Below are 17579 nucleotides of genomic sequence, written 5' to 3' on the forward strand. Positions count from 1 at the left end.
GATTTCACACTTCACTGCTGGGTTTTGTCGACACCTTCTTGCGCGAGATAGCAATGCTCACACGTGAAGAGGCCGAGACCGAATTTGACACCCTCCCGGTCGATTGCTGGACTCCATGGAGCAGCTTAAGCACTGTGCTTTCATGTAGACGTTGACATCTCGGCTTCCTTGCAAGAACAAACTCCAGGAGGATAAGGTAACGAAGCACCGCCTGCGCATGGAAAGGAGGTGGGCGTTGGATGAGAAGAGTATATATAGAAGAGAGGCAGATAGAATCGAAGAAGATGTGAAATGGCACGCAATCCCACGTTCTGGTTCATCGAAAAGGAGCCCATTCATGTACCTCTTCACCCTCGTTTTCCAAGCTTGCTTCGACGTTGAGGGCATTGCTGTCATGTGCACGCAGTCACGAATCTGCCGCTTGCCGTTGAACTCATCCTGGCGAGACTCCAGCCCTGGATGAAGAAAGATGGCACATGCACGAGAGAATCTGCTTCCCAACTGCTTTTGTCTTCGGGTATACATAAACATAAAGCTTTCTATCACTGTTGGCCTCAAGACCTGACTTACTCAGCATCAATCTTCTCCGCCGTATCCGCAACCTCAGCAGCAACTTGGGCAGGCGCCTCCGCACCGTTCGTCGCAGGTTCGCTAACATCAATCAAATCCGCATGACTCCCACCCTCAGCCTCCAATTTCAAAACACTATCCCACTCAGGGAACATCTCCTCATCTTCGCCCGGAACACCAACCAATCTCGCGACCTTACCTTTGCCGCTCTTCTCCAGGCTGCCTTTCCATTGCTTCGTGATGTCTTGTGCTCTTGAGGGCTTGTAAGTGTGCGCTGTAAATGCGGCCTCCGCGAGACGTCCTGTCTTGATTTGGAGATCGAGACAGCCGTCCACGTCGCCGAGGAGAAGTAAGCAGTCGTATGCGATGTTGTAAAGGCCGGAGTCCTGGGCTTTCTCGGCCACCCATCTTAGGCCTTCTTCATTGAGCGAGGATGAGTAGAACATGAGTAAACTGCTCAGGTCCTTGGCGTTTCGGAAGCATTCCTCAGCGACGACGAAGTCCCAGCCGGTGAGTGCTGCGTCGCCGACAAGTTTCCACTTGTGCTCTGCGTTTGCGTCGCGTGCTAATTCGAGTGCCGTGTTGAGTTCATTGAGCGATAGTGCCAGTTCGAAGCGGTGCTCGTTGTCTGTGGATACCTCGAGAGCTTGTTCCTTGTAGCCTTGTCCTTCGAGGAACCTGGCGATCTTGGTCTTTTGGTCTTCAGGGATGTCGCCTTGTTCGAGCATTTCTAACGCACTTTCGAGCTCACCACGGAGTACAAGAGTCTGGAATTCGATGACGCTGACAGAGAGGGCGAAGGATGTGACGTTGACGTCCTTGTCACAGATGTATACTCTGCCATCTCTGGGCAGGTATCCGAGGACGTAGTAGGGCTGATCGAAGTGTGAGACCGTGTAGATTTGGTCACCGACGAGGTAATTGAGGCGGTTAGTGCTGTTGGTGTAGACGAAGCAGTCGCCAACCCATTGACCAGTGCGGACGCTAGACGAAACGTTAGTGATATGAACCGAAGGGTGTAGGCAAGCAAGCAAGCATACCTTTCGTTGATATCGCACACAACCTCGAAAGCATCTTCAACACCATCTTCGTCAACGCTGCCAGACTGCAGAGCAGCGACATACTGTTCTCGCGAGTATCGTAAGACATAATATGTGTCCTCGCAAGCCAAGCACACGAGCTCGCCAGATTCTGACCAGTAGACATTGCGAGGCTCGACCTCAATTCGGCGCACAAGCTTGCCAGTCTCCCAGTCGAAGAAGCCGACACCACCTTGACCTTTGACACCAAGCAGAACGCCGCCACTTAAGCCCTCAGCAGTGAAGCCAACATTCACAGTGCCATCTCCAGCTTTTGGCTTGAAGTTGCGGAAGATCTTCACCGAGTACTGTGATTCCCGGATAGCATAGTCCTTGTCATTCTCTTTCGATGCCCAGGCAAAGTCCAAAGCGGAGCCGAAAGCCTGGTTACGAAGGGCAAGAGCAGTGTAGATGATGTATTCTCCATCTCCACAGACTGCGACGAATCTGCCATTGGGCGAGTGGATGAGTGTTTGGGGGTATATTTCTGTGCTTCCAAGGTCTTTTGATGCGAGTGAGACGGGTTGGTTGTCCTTGAGATTCTTGTCACCACCCTTGATGACTGATGTGAGGATTTCGGAATGTCGTGCCCAGATAATCTTGCCAGATGCGTCCATGGAAACTGCCGGCTCCTCGCGACCCATCTTCACCACAACGGCACCATCGTCGAAACCCATGGCAATGCCCTGCTTGCCTCGCTGGTACGAAACACACCATGCTCGCTCCAGACCGTATGACAAAGACTGCTCGAGACGATACGTGTTCGCATGCCAGATTTTGACTGTGCCATCTTCTGAACCAGAAATGATAACTGGTAGTTCTGGGTGGTAGCATGCGAACGAGACATTCGATGTGTGTCCTTCCAGAGTCGCGATCAATGCTTTTGTGGTGTAATCCCAAATCTTGACTGTCCGATCATCTGAGGTAGTGAGGAGGTATGGCTTGTCGGATTGTGGGTAGTAGTCGACGTGGTTCACGCCTTTTGTCTCGTGTGCTTCGAGGGTGAAATTGGGAGTGCTTGATCCGAGACTCCAGATCTTGACTGTTCGATCTAGACATGCGGATGCAAATGTGTTGGTATCTTTTGGATTGATGGCCAGTCCCATGACATAGTGACTGTGTCCCTCAAAGACTTGCACACACTTCCAACCCTTCTCCCAATCCCACAGCTTGATGGTCATGTCATCGCTGGCAGTAAGCACGAAGGGCTGGGTCGGATGTACGACGATCGCTCGGATGTAGTCTGGGTGTGCTTCGAAGGAGGTGATCTTCTCGGACGTGTTGTAGTTGTATACTCGCAATTGGAAGTCATCGCTGCCACACACAATCCAGTTCTTGCGGGCGACGAATCGTCCGGCGCGCACAGGCACATCAGTCAATTCAAAGGTCTTGATAATGCTCTGTGTTTCGTAGGACCATATGTAGACGTGGCCGCTGTAGAGAGTGGTGAGGATCCATGGCTCCGAGGCGTGGAAGTCGATGCCCTTAACACGCTCACTGCGCGCAAACAGTTGGCGCTGCAAATCGAGGTTAGCCACGAACGTTGACATCTTCTCCTCCGCCATGGCATGGCTTTGTTCAGCATATACCTTTACGTCGAGCCTCATTGCGTCTGCCTGCTAATTCTGAATTGCTGTAATGCCGCTCGAAGCAAGGGACTGTCGAAGTGGAAGTGGAACAGCCCACTTGTCCCTTTCTGCCTTTCTCCCTGAACTCCTTCCCCTTCCCCTTCCCGATTCTTCCTGTATGCAGGTTCGTACAGAGCGACTCTGAGATGGAGCGGAAGAATCCGTCAAGGCAATGTAGAGGAAAAGCGTGGTGTAGAATGGCAGCAACTTCTTAACTTCTTGTTCTGTGCCCAGCTGTCCCGTCTGAGCTTCAATGTCTGCCTGAGACCCTTCCCGCGTCCGTCAGGCACGAACAGCGGATCTGCCCGCACATGGCACGTGAGACTGAAACATATCGTCATGAGGCTGAGGCTCTTCCATCCGCATTAGCGCCATTCCCTGGCCACCGCCATCACTACCACCACCTTCCAGCCACCACATCTCCTCCTTGCCGTGCACCATACCGCTCACAACAACCATCCTCCACCGCCCGAAGGTCCGGGCATTCACACAGCTGCAATTATGAAGTTTCTCAGCTTCGCCGCCTCGGCACTCCTCGCCGCAATCGTCGCTGCACACTCGACAATCGCAAAGCGCGAAGATCCACTCTCAGTACCAGGCGAGAACCCACTCCTGCACTGTGAAGATCCCAAAGACGATATCCTGGCATTGAAGAGCGTAGACCTCACCCCCAACCCACCCAAGGCGTAAGTTCCAGCTCTCATCCACTCTCTCGTGTCTTCCACTTACTCACATCTATTCCCAGTGGCAGCAAACTAGAAGTCGTCGCCTCCGGTGTCCTCGCCGACGATGTTGAAGACGGCGCCCAAGTCCATCTCACCGTGAAGTACGGCCTCATCACCATCATCCGACAGACCGCCAACCTGTGCGACACGGTCAAGAACGTCGACCTCGAATGTCCGATCAAGAAGGGTGATATCAAATTGTCTAAGGATGTGGATCTTCCCAAGGAAATCCCGCCTGGAAAATACACTGTGCTTGCGGATGTGAGGACGAAGGATGATGAGAGGATTACGTGCTTGACTGCGACTGTTCAATTCAGCAGAGGTGGAAGTATGCTGGGTGGCTTGTTTAAGCAGGAGCCGAAGCAGGATATTTAGGAGGACTGATGAAGCAACGAGGAGGTGTGATGAGAGAAGATTGCGAGCGTGCAGCATTTGATTATACCAAGCGAAGCGAAACGGCGAAGTAGGCGTCGGTCAAACCTTTCCTACCAGAATCTGTAATGTTTCTAGAGAAACTGTGCATAGCCTATCGTGAATGAATCCTAGGATACGATCATCGCCTTATTTCTTGTATCTCGTACATGCATATGGTATCTCGTCTGCCTCGCCGCATTTCCCTCCCCAGCCACCTCAACGTATCGCCCATGCCCTTGAACACCATGTCTCGCCTCTCGTTTCATGAGATGTCTGTCTACTCTCCAAACAACTTCCTAACCCTCTTCATAACACTATCCTTCTCAGGATCATACGGGTGATCTTTGCTCGGAATCTCCAACACCGAAGGAAATGCTTCTGCGAATCCGTCTACTTGTCCTCGTATTCTGTCCGCGATCTGCATGACACGAGCGTAAGCGAGTGTATCTTACCGAGCGCAATCCAGCAAGCAGACTCTTCCTTTCGAATAATTATATGGGTTCGCTGCGCTTACGGCTCGTGTCGATCGGACTTACATGTTGGTTTATTAGCAAAATCGCAATATCCTTCCTCTCTTTCGTAAAAGCCTTGAAAGCCGATTCGATTGTCGAATCTTCGGTTTTGGCGTCGACAACGAGGTAATTCTTTTGACTGTCGGGAGGTTCGGTGACGTGCTATATTCGAGCGTAAGCGAAGCTCAGCGAAGAGCATGGTTCGGCTGGACTTACGCCCACACCAGCGAGAAGGATACCGGTTACTGAGTCCTGAAGAGAAGACATTAGAAGAATTCAGGGAGGGGGGAAGGGATCGTTACTTCATCGCCTATCACTGCGAGGAATTCTCGATCTTTATACTCTGAGATTGGGGCGGCCATTGGTGGTGTTGGTGTGATGCTGCAGCTCAAATGGCGAAGCTCTGGATGCTTGCTTGATGCTGTTCCGCATTCGGGTTCGGGTTCGGCAGAACTGCCGAGATGCTATCCCACGCGTCTTCCGCCATCGCGAACCATTCAACTCCCATCTATTCCTCCATCAACTTCTCAACTCGAGATGACCACCCGTAATGGGCATCTCAGCGCTACCGCAGGCCACCGTGCGGACGCTGGGCGCGTCTCAAGTCTTGACTGACCCTGCTGCTCTTGTCAAAGAGCTGGTGGATAACGCTCTCGACGCGAACGCCACATCTATTTCGATCGAGATCAGCAACAACACTGTCGATGTCATCCAAGTCAGAGATAATGGCCATGGAGTTGCCCCTGAAGACCGATCATTAGTAGCGAGACGCTATTGCACAAGCAAGATATCTCATGACGACGATCTGAAAGACATTGGCGGCTCATCGCTAGGGTTTCGTGGTGAAGCGCTTGCGAGTGCAGCAGAGCTGAGTGGCACCTTGACCATCAGCACTCGAGTTGAGGGCGAAGCTGTCGCAGCAGCTTTGAAGATCAATCAGAAAGGCGAAGTTACAGGCCAAGACAAGGCATCTCTGCCTGTGGGCACTACTGTGCGAATCACTGACTTCACCAAGAACAATCCTGTCAGAAGGCAAGTAGTGTTGAAAAGTGCAGAGAACTGCTTGAAGAAGATCAAGCGCACCTTGCAAGCCTACGCTTTCGCTCGCTCCCATGTTCGATTATCCTTACGCGTGCTAAAGGCCAAAGACAACAAGGCCGGCTGGATATATGCACCAAAGCCGAAAGGCAATGCTGAAGACGTGGCTTTCAAGGTCGTCGGCGCTGCGTGCACTCAACAGTGCACCTGGTCCGTTCTTGAAGATTCAGGCTTCACAGTTCAAACCTTCTTGCCGCATTGCGATGCTGATGGAAGCAAGATTGCCAACCATGGAGCCTTTATCTCAGTCGACCATCGACCAGTCAATGCATCCAGAGGCACATTCAAGCAAATCTGCAAAATTTATCGCGAGAATTTGAAGAATAGCAGTCCTGCCTTGGCCGATGTCAAGGACCCATTCCTCTATCTGGAGCTCAGCTGTCCACCTGGAAGTTACGATGCAAACCTAGAGCCAAGCAAGGACGACTTGCTGTTTGAAGACTCTACTCTGATCACTGATGCTGCGAGAAAGCTCTTCTCGGCAGTATATGCAAAGGAGCTTCCTCGACATGAAGATCCTGAACAGCCCGTTGCAGAGCTTAATGCAATGCCATCCTGCAGTCTTGGTCTCGCGGCCGCTCCCGAGGCAGTAGCGCTGGACATGCCGCATAAACAGGCTAGAGTGTTGGAAGAGTCAGAAGATGAGATTGGACTGATGCGACCTGCCTCTCAGCTCATCGACGAAGAAGAATCCTCTCAGCCATCATATCGAAAGACTCGGTCAAACATGTATGGTTGTGACGAGGATGACCTAGACTTGCTGGATCAAAGGCCATCCACAGGCCGGACTGAAGACGATTTTGAAGAGCTGCGTCAGGCCAGAAAGGATGTCAATGTTTCCAATCCTTGGGTCATGGCAAAGCTGAACGCATCTGTTGGACGGCGTTTGCCCACACCAACGACATATGATCTCACGAATACTCCTCGCGATGAAACACTTCCCAATGTCCCGAGCTCTCCCATCAAGCATGGTCAGATCTATTTAGACTCCGAGATATTACCGACGCCTCGCCCTTCTTCGCCGACTCCTCCAGCGGAGACATTTCATCCTTCTGATCATGTGCCAAACTTGCGGCTGGCACGAGATGGTCGAGTCGTGCAATCTTCCGCCTTGCCGGAACCGCAACCATACATGCCCGGCGTGGCTCTCGATCTGAATAAGGCCTTCGCTGAAGCGCCGAGACAGCAACGGCCACAGTACAGCTACGAACCATCTTCTCAGCCCGAACCTGCTGCTGGCACTCCTCTTGAGGCGATTGCAGATGTCAGCACTCGGCCTCGGCGGAGTCCTAGAAAGCAGCCCCTGCAAAGCAGCTTGATGAAGCCTTTTGTGTCACCACTCATAAGTCAATCGCCCAGAGACAGAACATGGTTTGAGTTTCCACAGAATGCGGGCAGGTCTCGTGCCCGAGCACGAAATCGACAGCAAGAGGACTCCGACGGTCTGATTATGCAAGGCGAGCTCGGCGATTTGGACCAGCTACCACATCCGTTGACGCCTCCAAGACAGAACCGCGATATTCGAGAATTCGTAGGTCGCAGTAATGACAGCAATATTGCCGCCATGATTGAAAGCCGCAATTATGGCCGGACTACGAACGAGCAAAGTACACGCACGCAGCGAAAGGAGGACGCAGAGCAGGAGAACCTTGGAACAGCAGAGTCACGACCAGAACCAGAACAGCGCGGATTCATACCTGCTAGCGAGCTCGCTGGCTTCGGAGAACGAGTCGGCGCTTTCGAACAGCCAGAAAAACGCACAACGAAACGTCGTAAGACCAGTGAGCGTCGAGCACTTCGAGAAATGAGCACGAATGCTCACGCTGCCGAACCAGAACCAGATTTTATCAATCTTGCAGCAGAAGATGGAGATCGCCCGCCGACGAGCAGGAGACGCAAGAGTTCGAACAAGCTCGCGCGCACAAAGTCCTCGCGTCTGCCACTTGAGCGTATCCCGGCTGGACAAGGTACACATCATTTGATGTTACCTCTAACGACTGACTCGATCAAGACTTTGGCCGACAAGATTGATGACGCCTCCTTCCTTGGCTTCAATGAGCCAGCCCTTCCGGCACCAAAGGATCTGGATGCCGCGTCTTCGCATATTTTATCTTTGACGGCCAACTTGCACAAGTTACTTGTGACTGCTGGTGGTAATGTGGACGCGACAGGTCCTGGTGAGTTGCTGAAAGAGCTGAAAGCGGCTTTCGCTTCACGAAAGGATGTGTACGAAGAGGATGTCATGGCATTTTCACCATGATCGTGTACTTACCAACATCGCTCTTCTTACTGGCGCGGCGCGGGCGGGTGATTGCTTCTGATGATACCCAATTCGCTGGAACCAGGACTGCGAAAGCATCTCTTATCATGATAGATGTACAATTGCTACAAGTAGCTGATTACATCGAAAGTGATTTTCACGCATTCGTTGTCCATGGTTCTATCTATCTCTATTCCTTTCCTTTCTTACTAGCAGTCTCCTCATCCTCGGGACCATCTCCAGCATCAAAAGGATCTCGCTCCACAGCATCTTCTTCATCTGTAAACTCATCTCTATACCCAGTATCCAGATCATCCTCATAGACAGTGGTATGCAAGCTCATCATATCATCATCTCCCCTCTCCACCTCTCCATCATCAATATACTCTCCCGCACTACTATTCCTCCTCCTGGGTTGCCCCTCGTCAGCCGTCTCCAACTCCTTCGCCCTCGCCGCCGTCCTCGCATAAATCAAATACCCCGTCAAGCCCCCAACCACAATCCCAACAAGCGCACTCACATAACTCACAACTTTCGTCTTCGTATCCATCGAAGCCCCATTCTCCGCAATATCCCCTAATCGCGCGCCCACAAAAACATGCAACAACAACTTCGGACTCGCAATCGCCGTCGCAATCGCGAAATTGCGCCACGAAACCGTCGGAATCGTAGAAATGGCTCCATTCGCAAAAGAATACGGTAACGGACACAATCTTATCATCACCAAAAGTTTCAATCCATCGTGTTTCAACACCAGCGACAAAGCCGCGAAACGTTTATTCTTCTCCGTCATGCGACTCACGTATTTTTTCAAAACGGTTCGGCTGACGATGAAGGAGGTGGTCGAGCCGATCACCGTTGCGCTTGCCATGATGAACCAGCCTTGCATCCCGAAGACGAAGCCGGCGATTGTGACGCATGTGCTGTAGCCGATCATGGGTGGGAAGGAGACGAAGAATGCCATGACCCAGAGGATCAACCATCCGGCTGGGAGATTTCGCCATTTTTTCGCGGCGGGGGCGAAGTAGGCGAAGAATTTCTCGTTGTAGATTACTATGAGTAGGGTGATTGTCAGGGATGTGAGGCTGAAGAGGACGAGGAGAGATTTTTGGAGGAGCGTGAGTTTGGACCAGAGTCGTGATGCTTGACGGTTGTATTTCTCCGCGGTTTGTAGCCATCGGTCTTTTGTTGTGCGTGGGCGAGTGCTGCCGGAGTCGAGGGAGCGTCGCGACCATAGTGGACTGTTTATTCGGCGGGGGTGGGAGGTCGGGGTGATGGGCTCGTCGGAGGAGTCGTTGTAATCGAAGTCGGCGGCGAGCGCTCGCGCTGTGGAGTCGTAGTGCTCTGCGTCTCCCATTGCTCGAAGGAGATGCGGCTGCTAGGCAGCTATTGTGGGAGGACTATGCAGCAGGATAGTCGGGTGGTTAAAGAGCTGATGGTTGGTATGCGCTCCGGCTAGGCAGTAGGATTGGTTGTAGGATTGGTTGTAGGATGTTGGTAAGGATGCATTGGGAAGGTAGGACATAGTTCACACCGGATGTGTGAGGCTCATTGCTGACTTAAGATATGGTAACTAAGGCATGCGACGAGTCGTGCATCGTAATCGTAAAGTTGGGCGCAGCCTCATCGTGTCGCGCATAGGGCATCGTATCCAGGGTTCCGTCAGGACCGTCACACACTTCACGCCCGCTGATCGCGGGGTTTCTAGCCATACGTAAAATCGCACTTTGTTAGTAGACTATACGTAAAACTCGATAAATAGTAGTTTCCGGTCCTATTCGGATATCCAGTTATATATAGTATAAAACCGCGAGTCTAAATATTATATATATAACCGTATCTAAGTAGGTAGTAGTTATAGACCTCGCTGCCGCTATTTCCTTATATAATCGCTTAGCAGGCGCGTCTACCTCATTCTAAAACGCGTATTCCTCGTGCTCCCCCTGTTTCTCTTATTCCTTCTATTCTACTATACGTATTATATAGAAAATTCGGTATAGGGCGTAAGAAGGTCGAAAATGTAAAGAGGAGGATACGCGCCGAGCGGTTAACCGAGACAGAGAGGGCAGAGAGGGTAGTAGACCGCGTTATTGCGAAATACCGCGAGTTAGAGGCTATCTTATTAGTTAAAATTAGCCTTCGAGCGCTTTATAAGAGTAAGAAGGCAACTAACCTATATTTACATATATACTAGCGGATTAGGGGTCGTAGATTACTGCTAGATCGACCGGCAACTAATACTAAACTAGACTAGTCGCAGGAGCTAGCGCTAGCGGATTATTGTCGAGAAAGAGACGCAATAGGTATATTCTTACTAGTAGCGCTAATCGTTATAGTAGCGATAGATATACTAGCGAGTCTACTACTAGATTATATATTAAGAGACATAATCGCGCCGTTTAGAGTAGACTAGGCGGATAGGTTTCTTAAGCGCTATAGACTTAGCAAAGTTAAGTCTAAACCGATTAAGGTTTAGCGTAAGGAGGCTTACGACCCTTCTATAATAAGAGGCTAGTTTAACCGGTTTAAGGCGATATTATTGCGACTAAAGGTAAAGCCGCAGAACCTATAGAATTTCGATAAGACTAGTTTCCGAGTTAGAATTAGTAGCAACGAGTATATCGTTATAATAGACACTAAGCGCCGCGCCTAGACCGAGTATAATAGCAACCGGACGTATATAACCGTCGTCGAGACTATTAATGCCTATAGTGTAGTAATAGACTATTAGTTAATTATTAAGGCAGTAATAGTTTAAGAGAGGTAGATTCCTTCGTAAGGTTAGTCTCGTAGATTGCCTTAGGCAAGAATAACGTTACTGCTAGCAACGTTACCTACTAATAATAATAGGCAAAGACAACTTCTTAATTACTGTTAACGAGTCTAGCTATATAACAGATAATACTGCTATGTATTATATCCGCTAGTTTAAGCGTAAGATAAGGCCTAAGGATCTAAATAAATAGAGGGTGCTTCTATGCGACAATTACGGCTCTTACTGCTTTAAGGAATTCGCGGCCTTTACGAAGCGATATAGGATTCAATTATAGGGCCTATAACTATATACTTCGCACTTTATATAGCCTCTAGACGTTATATTATTCTAAGTATATAAGTTAAGGTATAGATAGGCGGTTTTAGAAGCTATATACCGTAGCGTTAGCGAGTTTAGTATACCTAAGTTTATAGAGGCGCTAGCATCTATTCGGGCGAAGACATTTACTAACTATAACGTATAGTCGGCATTCCGTAAGATAGGTATATTCCTAACGAATAGGGAGGTGCCTTGTAAGTATATTCGAGATTAGTATAGTACTATAGACTAGAATTAGAACTAGTAAGTAATTGAGGGCGAATTAGTATAGGAGGAAACCTAGTATATAGAATCGCTAGCGATAGCGGAGATTGCTTAGTAGGAATATATCGCCTCGGTCGAGTAAGGCTATTCCGCCGAGCCTACTATTATCGATCTAAATAGCCTATTTCGCGCTAATAATCGTTACTACCTAGGGGATCTCGAGAACATAATTGCTTAAGATATACCGTCGTTACCTCCTTAGCGAATCCGGACCCCTACCCCTGAATTGCCGTAATAGCTTCTAAATACTACGACTAGCCCTCGTACGATTAAGACGTCTCGTAGTACTATATAAGCTCGTAAGGACTTTCGACGCTCGTATCTAAAGCTAACCCTACTCGGTATCGACTATATATTTAACCTATTTTCCTCTTTACCTATAAAGGATACAAAGAGGGCATACGAGTTGTTAGTTAATATAGCTATTTATAAGGGCAAAGAATACAAGCGTAAATATTAGTCTATAAGTATCGTTAAACGCGTAAAGAAGCGATAGAAGGAGTAGCTAAATCGGCTTATAAGAGCAGGTGCTATCGAGGCCGATAAATTGCGCTCGCAACTTACCTAATAGGATAAGGACCTAGCTAATAACGACCGCCGGAAGATACTCTATAAGGTAGAGAATGCTTGTAATAAAGTACGCACCTATCGACTTAAGTATAGTAAAGCCTTCCGAGTAGTATTTAATAACAATAGCAAGACTAAGTAGATAGACGTTAAGCTCTAGTCTATCGATAAGCCGCTATAACGAGTCTTTAACCTACGACTTTTCGCTACCGATAACAACCTTATATTAAAGAAGACTAGCGATCCGTACGCTAACGTTATCTACTTCTATAGGCGGTATACTAATACTACCGAGAGCGGCGATATTACTTACACTTAGTTACTAATAAGCACGTTATTACTACTAACTCGTACCTACGACTATAAAGACGATATTATAGTATAGACCGTTAAGTCGAAGCGACGACTAAATAGCCTATTCGCGCAAGAACCTAACACTCGGTTAGACTAGCTACAATAAGACGAAGCGCTGCCTAATAAAGATACTATACACACCGCAATCTAGCCTTATTTAGTATCTCCTCGCCGCTGCTATAAGTCTATATAAAGCAAGCGCTACTTCTACGAGCCTCCGAAGAAATCTAGCCGTTATAATAGCGCTATTGCTAGTAGTAAGAACAACCTAATTAAGCTAGAAGAGGTAGATAGTATAGATAGTAGACATAATAGTAATAGGCTATTTACCTAGTAAGAAGAGGTAGCAGTTATATAATAGATATATAGGCCGACTAGTAAAGTAGTTGATTATATAGTAGACTCGAGGTTTGCTAAGAGGCCGGATTGAGGTCCTACGGTCGCAATTTAGTCGCTAATATACCGGAAATCTACTGTCTCTTAACCCTTATCGTACTTATATTTAGTTTCCTATCACATATGCTCTACAACATCGCCGTTATCGACTTTTACGTATAGCTTACTAGGAAAGTGCGATTTTACGTATAGTTTAATTCCCCGAGCTAGGGCGAGGGGTGAAGTAGGCTGACGCAACCCCGGATATTGGCACCAAACAACAACCGCAGCCAAGCATGAGATGAGGTCATTCAGTGGCTGGGATCGCACGTGCTCTGGCTAACGCGTGTGAATAAGTCGCGGTATATTTCAACCACAACACGTACATACAAAGCCCACTCATCATCAGACTCTCCTGCTTCTTCGTGTCGACCGCAACAATATCCAACCAGGCATTCCCATGCTATTGAGGAGTTGAAGAACTCCAATAGCACGGTCAGTACGATATCATCAGAGGTGTGGTGTTCTCTTCTTACTTATTTCTTGTCAAACTTCATTCTGCACGACCACCTCAAAATGCCCGTCAGTGCGATAGATTCCTTCCTTTTCAGAGATCTCTTCGGAACACAAGCAATCCGAGACATTTTCGAAGACCAGCAATACGTTCGATATTGTCTAGTAGTAGAAGCAGCGTTAGCTCGTGCACAGGCACAATGCGGTGTCATCCCAGAACAAGCAGCACGCGAAATCTCAAGAACTGCAGCCGAACTGGAACTAGACCACGATCGACTCGCCAAAGAAACAGAAATCGTAGGCTATCCCATCCTCCCTCTAGTCCGCCAGCTCTCAGCAGCATGTGGTGAAGAAGCCGGAGCATACGTGCACTGGGGAGCCACAACCCAAGACATCCAAGACACAGCATCAATGCTCCAGATAAAATCCGGTCTCGTCCTCATCGAAGAAAAACTCCGAACCATCATCAAAACCCTCTCCTCCCTATCCTCAAATCACAAAAACACCCCCATGCCAGGCCGAACCCATCTCCAACACGCCCTACCCGTGACTTTCGGCTACAAATGCGCCGTCTACCTCTCCTCCCTCCACCGCCACCTCGAACGCCTCGACCAACTCAAACCCCGCTGCCTCCTCGTCCAATTCGGCGGCGCAGCAGGAACCCTCGCATCTCTCGGCCCAGACCCCGAAACCTCACTATCCGTCCGCTCCTCTCTCGCCAAAATCCTAAATCTCAAAGATCCACATATAACCTGGCACAGCGCGCGCGACGGCATCGCAGAAATCCTCTCGTTCCTAGCGCTCGTGGGCGGAACGTTGGGAAAAATCGCCACAGATATGATTTTCATGTCCGCGAACGAAGTTTCGGAAATCAGGGAACCTTTCGTTCCTCACCGGGGAGCGAGTTCTACAATGCCTCAGAAACGGAACCCGATTTCTAGTGAGATCATCCTAGCTTCGGCGAAAATTTTAAGGAATACTGCGAGTCTGGGTTTCGATGCTATGCTGACGGATTTCGAGAGGGCGACGGGGCCTTGGCATTTGGAATGGGCTGCTGTGCCGGAAGCTTTTGTGGTTGCTGTGGGAGCTTTAGCGCAGACTGATTTTGCGCTTTCGGGACTTGTGGTTAATACTGATGCTATGAAGAGGAATTTGGAATCTACGCGCGGACTGATTGTGGCTGAGGCTGTGATGATGGAATTGGCGAAGTCGGTGGGGAGACAGAAGGCTCATGAGATTGTGTATGAGAGTTGTAAGGAGACGATTGAAGGGGAAGATGGCAAGAGGACGTTGTGTGATGTTTTGGTTGAGAAGGAGGAGGTTGTGAAGGTTTTGGAGAGGGAGAGGATTGAGGAGTTGTGTACGCCGACGAATTATTTGGGTGCAGCAGAGGCGATGGTTGAGCAGGTTTTGGCGTTGAATCAGAGGTTTGGGTTGTAGAATTGGAACATTTTGGGTATGGATAGAGTCTAGAGATACATATGTCATGATCATGGAATTCGTCTCTTTCGTGGTCTCTGACTGAGGGACTTCGACTCGACCTGCTTACGCTCGGTCCTGGTATGACGCATCCGAGTCAATGCTCTCCATTTTCCTATGCTGATGCTGCTGTGGCACGATGTCGTCCATCGTCTCATCAGTGAATCTCAAGTCATCTTCGAGTGAGACAGTATCACGGATCTTCCAGAACATCACTGGGGCAGCGATGACTAAGGATCCTGCAAGGAGGACCCAATTGCTGATGAACAGAGTCATATACTCTGGTGCATTGTCAAGACCATCCAATCGCCAGATGATGGCTGCTCCGGCTGACTGAATGCCTTTGTAGAAGCCGGCAAAATTCGCTAGCTTGCGGCCATTGTTTGTCATGGCACCCATGAACCTGTGATGTGTTAGTGCTGGACACATTGAATGTAGTGACGATGCTCACCAGTACACGCACGTCTGCCACGCAGCGTCGTAGAAGCCGTAGAAGATGTACAGGAACATAGGGCCAATATAGTCGCTGTCGGTCCAATCTCTTCTGCGCTCATCTGGAGTAGCCTTGACCTGAGCACGGGTGTAGCCCATTTGGAAGGCATACCCGCCGCCCCAGATCGCGAACGTTAGAACTAGAAGAGCTACCCATGCGAGAATTGCCCGCGTTGCTCTTCGAATCTTGTTGATATCGAGGGCAAATCCAAACATGCCTGAGCCGGCAATTTGTGCGAGCCAGTACAGGGTGTTGTTCAAAGACCTTGTTCGGATGTTGAATTGTGCAAGGTTGACATCGTTGAATTGATAGGTGTAGAACCAGTTACTCGCAAAGAACATGGGGAAAAGGCACAGGATATAGGGATCTGTAAAGATGGTCTCCCACAGCCCGAGCAATTCGGTCTTCCATGTTGGATTCTTCATGAGAATGACGCGAGAGCCATCCATCCTCACGACGTGCTTCGCATCGACAAGTGTCCAGGCCAGCAAGGCACCAGCAAAAGTCAAGCACAGGAAGCCGATGTAGGTTCCATCGCTCACTCTCTCACTTGAGGTGTTGTGAATATTCTGGGCCAAGGGCACAAGGCTACCAATCACGCCTCCAAGGTTGAAGATTGCCCAGAACCACGAGATGTATCGTCCTTTCGAGGCTTCGTTCGGGTAAGACATCATGATCTGACCTTGAGCGCTCCAGAGAACTCCCGCGCAACATCCTAAGAAGAATCCTGCGAATACAATATAGCCGTAGTTGAAAGTATGGTTGTAACAGAGATAGGCCGAGATGTAGACTGAGTATCCGATGCCACCGAAGCCCAGAGCAAACTTTATACCAAGGGTATTGGTGATGGTTCCGGCGAAGAAGCCGACGACTGCAAATGTGGCATACAGAGCGCTGTTGGAGTCAGAGCTTGCAGGAGACTGATCGAAGGCCTGACCACCGCCGCCTAAGCCATTGACGGCATTGAACATGCCTGTTTCTAGGTCAGTCGCGGTTCGTGAAATCATTAGACGCCAAGCCTACTGACCTGGGCATAGAAAGCAAATGAATGCCACGAGAACCAGCTGAAGCTGTGGAGAGGCATAATATGGCAGACCAAAGAACTGCTTGTACTTCCAGCCAAGCGGGATCAAGGCGTCGTCGCGCGGTGGCTCTCGTCCGCGTGGAGCAGTGTCGTGTGTTCTGAGCTGCAATGGCACCTTCTCTGGTTGATGAGCCATGGTCAGTAGAATAAGGCAATCGATGTCGTTGACTTTTGTGCAGCTGTGTGTGATGGGAATAAGATGAAGAGGACGATAGCGGTCAACAACAATGCTGGCTGAAAGTGAAGTACAACACGACCTCATCGCATGCTGTGCGAACGTTGAGCTGATCATGGATAGCGCTGCCCATAGCTCACAAGGCCCTGGCCTCCATGAGACTCAGGTACGTAAGGCAGCACAACGGCTGTGAGGGCTGCTGCCACCACATTGCTTGCGCCAGGACAATGCCGCCCGCGAGGGAGCTGAGATGTTCGGCGTCCAATCAATGAGCCGGCCTTACGCAAGGTCCAGGCGGGTGTGAAGCAAGGCGGCACCTTTGCCTGCTTCCGTGGAATGGAACATTAAGATTTCAGCCTTGCGGGCGCAGATGGAGAGCTCCATGTGCCAGGCATGCATGCTTGAGAGCTGTCAAGCCGTGCCGTATGTGCATTCAGACCAAGAATAAGTAGGACGAAGCTGTAGCTGCAGCTGTGTCTCTGCAAGGATCGCCGGGTGGCTGGACGGAAGCAGGGAATGGCAGAATGGTGCTCGACGATAAGCCAGTGATGTTGTGTAGCAGAGAGAGCATTGACGCCTAACGTTATGGACATGTGTTGTCGCCTACAAAATCCGTGGTGCAGATCCAACATGAAAGTCAGCCTCAGGGAACACAAGCCAAGACTCTGACAGCCACGTGATCTGCGGCTGTGATGGAACTAGCCTGATAGAGTCTAGTTCGATTGTGGTCAATGTTCTCACATGCCGTCCGCCTGCGGCAAGAGACAAGGTCCTGCATATGGATCAAGAATCGTTCTCAGACCCGCTCCATCAAAGAAATATGCTGACAGACCCCGGGATACTGCAGCAGCTTACTTTGCCATAGACGGGTCTGCTTCTGAAATACTGCAGACAT

At 49.7% G+C, this 17579-nt stretch overlaps 8 protein-coding genes across 8 annotated transcripts; 4 read left to right on the forward strand and 4 right to left on the reverse strand.

The window, feature by feature from the left end:
- Positions 1-492: 492 nt before the first annotated feature.
- On the reverse strand, positions 493-3447 carry MYCFIDRAFT_167247 (uncharacterized protein). Its single transcript, XM_007931905.1, has 3 exons — positions 3239-3447; positions 1611-3166; positions 493-1554 (listed from the first exon to the last, which is right to left on the reverse strand). Exons 1-3 carry the CDS (start codon positions 3254-3256, stop codon positions 567-569), a joined length of 2562 nt encoding a protein of 853 aa, XP_007930096.1. The 5' UTR covers positions 3257-3447; the 3' UTR covers positions 493-566.
- A 406-nt stretch (positions 3448-3853) lies between these two features.
- MYCFIDRAFT_112427 (uncharacterized protein) lies at positions 3854-4323 on the forward strand (the record flags this gene model as incomplete). The annotated part of the gene is made up of 2 exons (XM_007931906.1): positions 3854-3963; positions 4023-4323. Coding segments are annotated over 2 exons (411 nt in total), but the record flags the coding sequence as incomplete, so codon positions are not given.
- A 209-nt stretch (positions 4324-4532) lies between these two features.
- MYCFIDRAFT_71916 (uncharacterized protein) lies at positions 4533-5311 on the reverse strand. The gene is made up of 4 exons (XM_007931613.1): positions 5231-5311; positions 5145-5180; positions 4953-5090; positions 4533-4834 (listed from the first exon to the last, which is right to left on the reverse strand). The coding sequence occupies exons 1-4, from the start codon at positions 5288-5290 to the stop codon at positions 4694-4696; spliced, it is 375 nt and encodes a 124-aa protein (XP_007929804.1). The 5' UTR covers positions 5291-5311; the 3' UTR covers positions 4533-4693.
- A 167-nt stretch (positions 5312-5478) lies between these two features.
- MYCFIDRAFT_8837 (uncharacterized protein) lies at positions 5479-5880 on the forward strand (the record flags this gene model as incomplete). Its single annotated transcript, XM_007931398.1, has 1 exon — positions 5479-5880. A coding segment is annotated over one exon (402 nt), but the record flags the coding sequence as incomplete, so codon positions are not given.
- Positions 5881-8476: 2596 nt separating this feature from the next.
- On the reverse strand, positions 8477-9643 carry MYCFIDRAFT_34540 (uncharacterized protein; the record flags this gene model as incomplete). The annotated part of the gene is made up of 1 exon (XM_007931444.1): positions 8477-9643. One exon carries the CDS (start codon positions 9641-9643, stop codon positions 8477-8479), a length of 1167 nt encoding a protein of 388 aa, XP_007929635.1.
- Positions 9644-9688: 45 nt separating this feature from the next.
- On the forward strand, positions 9689-10004 carry MYCFIDRAFT_177972 (uncharacterized protein; the record flags this gene model as incomplete). Its single annotated transcript, XM_007931907.1, has 4 exons — positions 9689-9724; positions 9777-9802; positions 9833-9855; positions 9898-10004. The coding sequence occupies 4 exons, from the start codon at positions 9689-9691 to the stop codon at positions 10002-10004; spliced, it is 192 nt and encodes a 63-aa protein (XP_007930098.1).
- A 3512-nt stretch (positions 10005-13516) lies between these two features.
- MYCFIDRAFT_34751 (uncharacterized protein) lies at positions 13517-14893 on the forward strand (the record flags this gene model as incomplete). The annotated part of the gene is made up of 1 exon (XM_007931457.1): positions 13517-14893. The coding sequence occupies one exon, from the start codon at positions 13517-13519 to the stop codon at positions 14891-14893; it is 1377 nt and encodes a 458-aa protein (XP_007929648.1).
- MYCFIDRAFT_204797 (uncharacterized protein) lies at positions 14875-17259 on the reverse strand (the record flags this gene model as incomplete). Its single annotated transcript, XM_007931908.1, has 4 exons — positions 16453-17259; positions 15396-16398; positions 15071-15335; positions 14875-14922 (listed from the first exon to the last, which is right to left on the reverse strand). The coding sequence occupies exons 1-4, from the start codon at positions 16799-16801 to the stop codon at positions 14875-14877; spliced, it is 1665 nt and encodes a 554-aa protein (XP_007930099.1). The 5' UTR covers positions 16802-17259.
- Between the last annotated feature and the right edge of the window lie 320 nt (positions 17260-17579).

The sequence above is a fragment of the Pseudocercospora fijiensis genome (genome assembly GCF_000340215.1).
Source record: "Pseudocercospora fijiensis CIRAD86 unplaced genomic scaffold MYCFIscaffold_8, whole genome shotgun sequence".
Lineage (NCBI taxonomy): Eukaryota > Fungi > Ascomycota > Dothideomycetes > Mycosphaerellales > Mycosphaerellaceae > Pseudocercospora > Pseudocercospora fijiensis.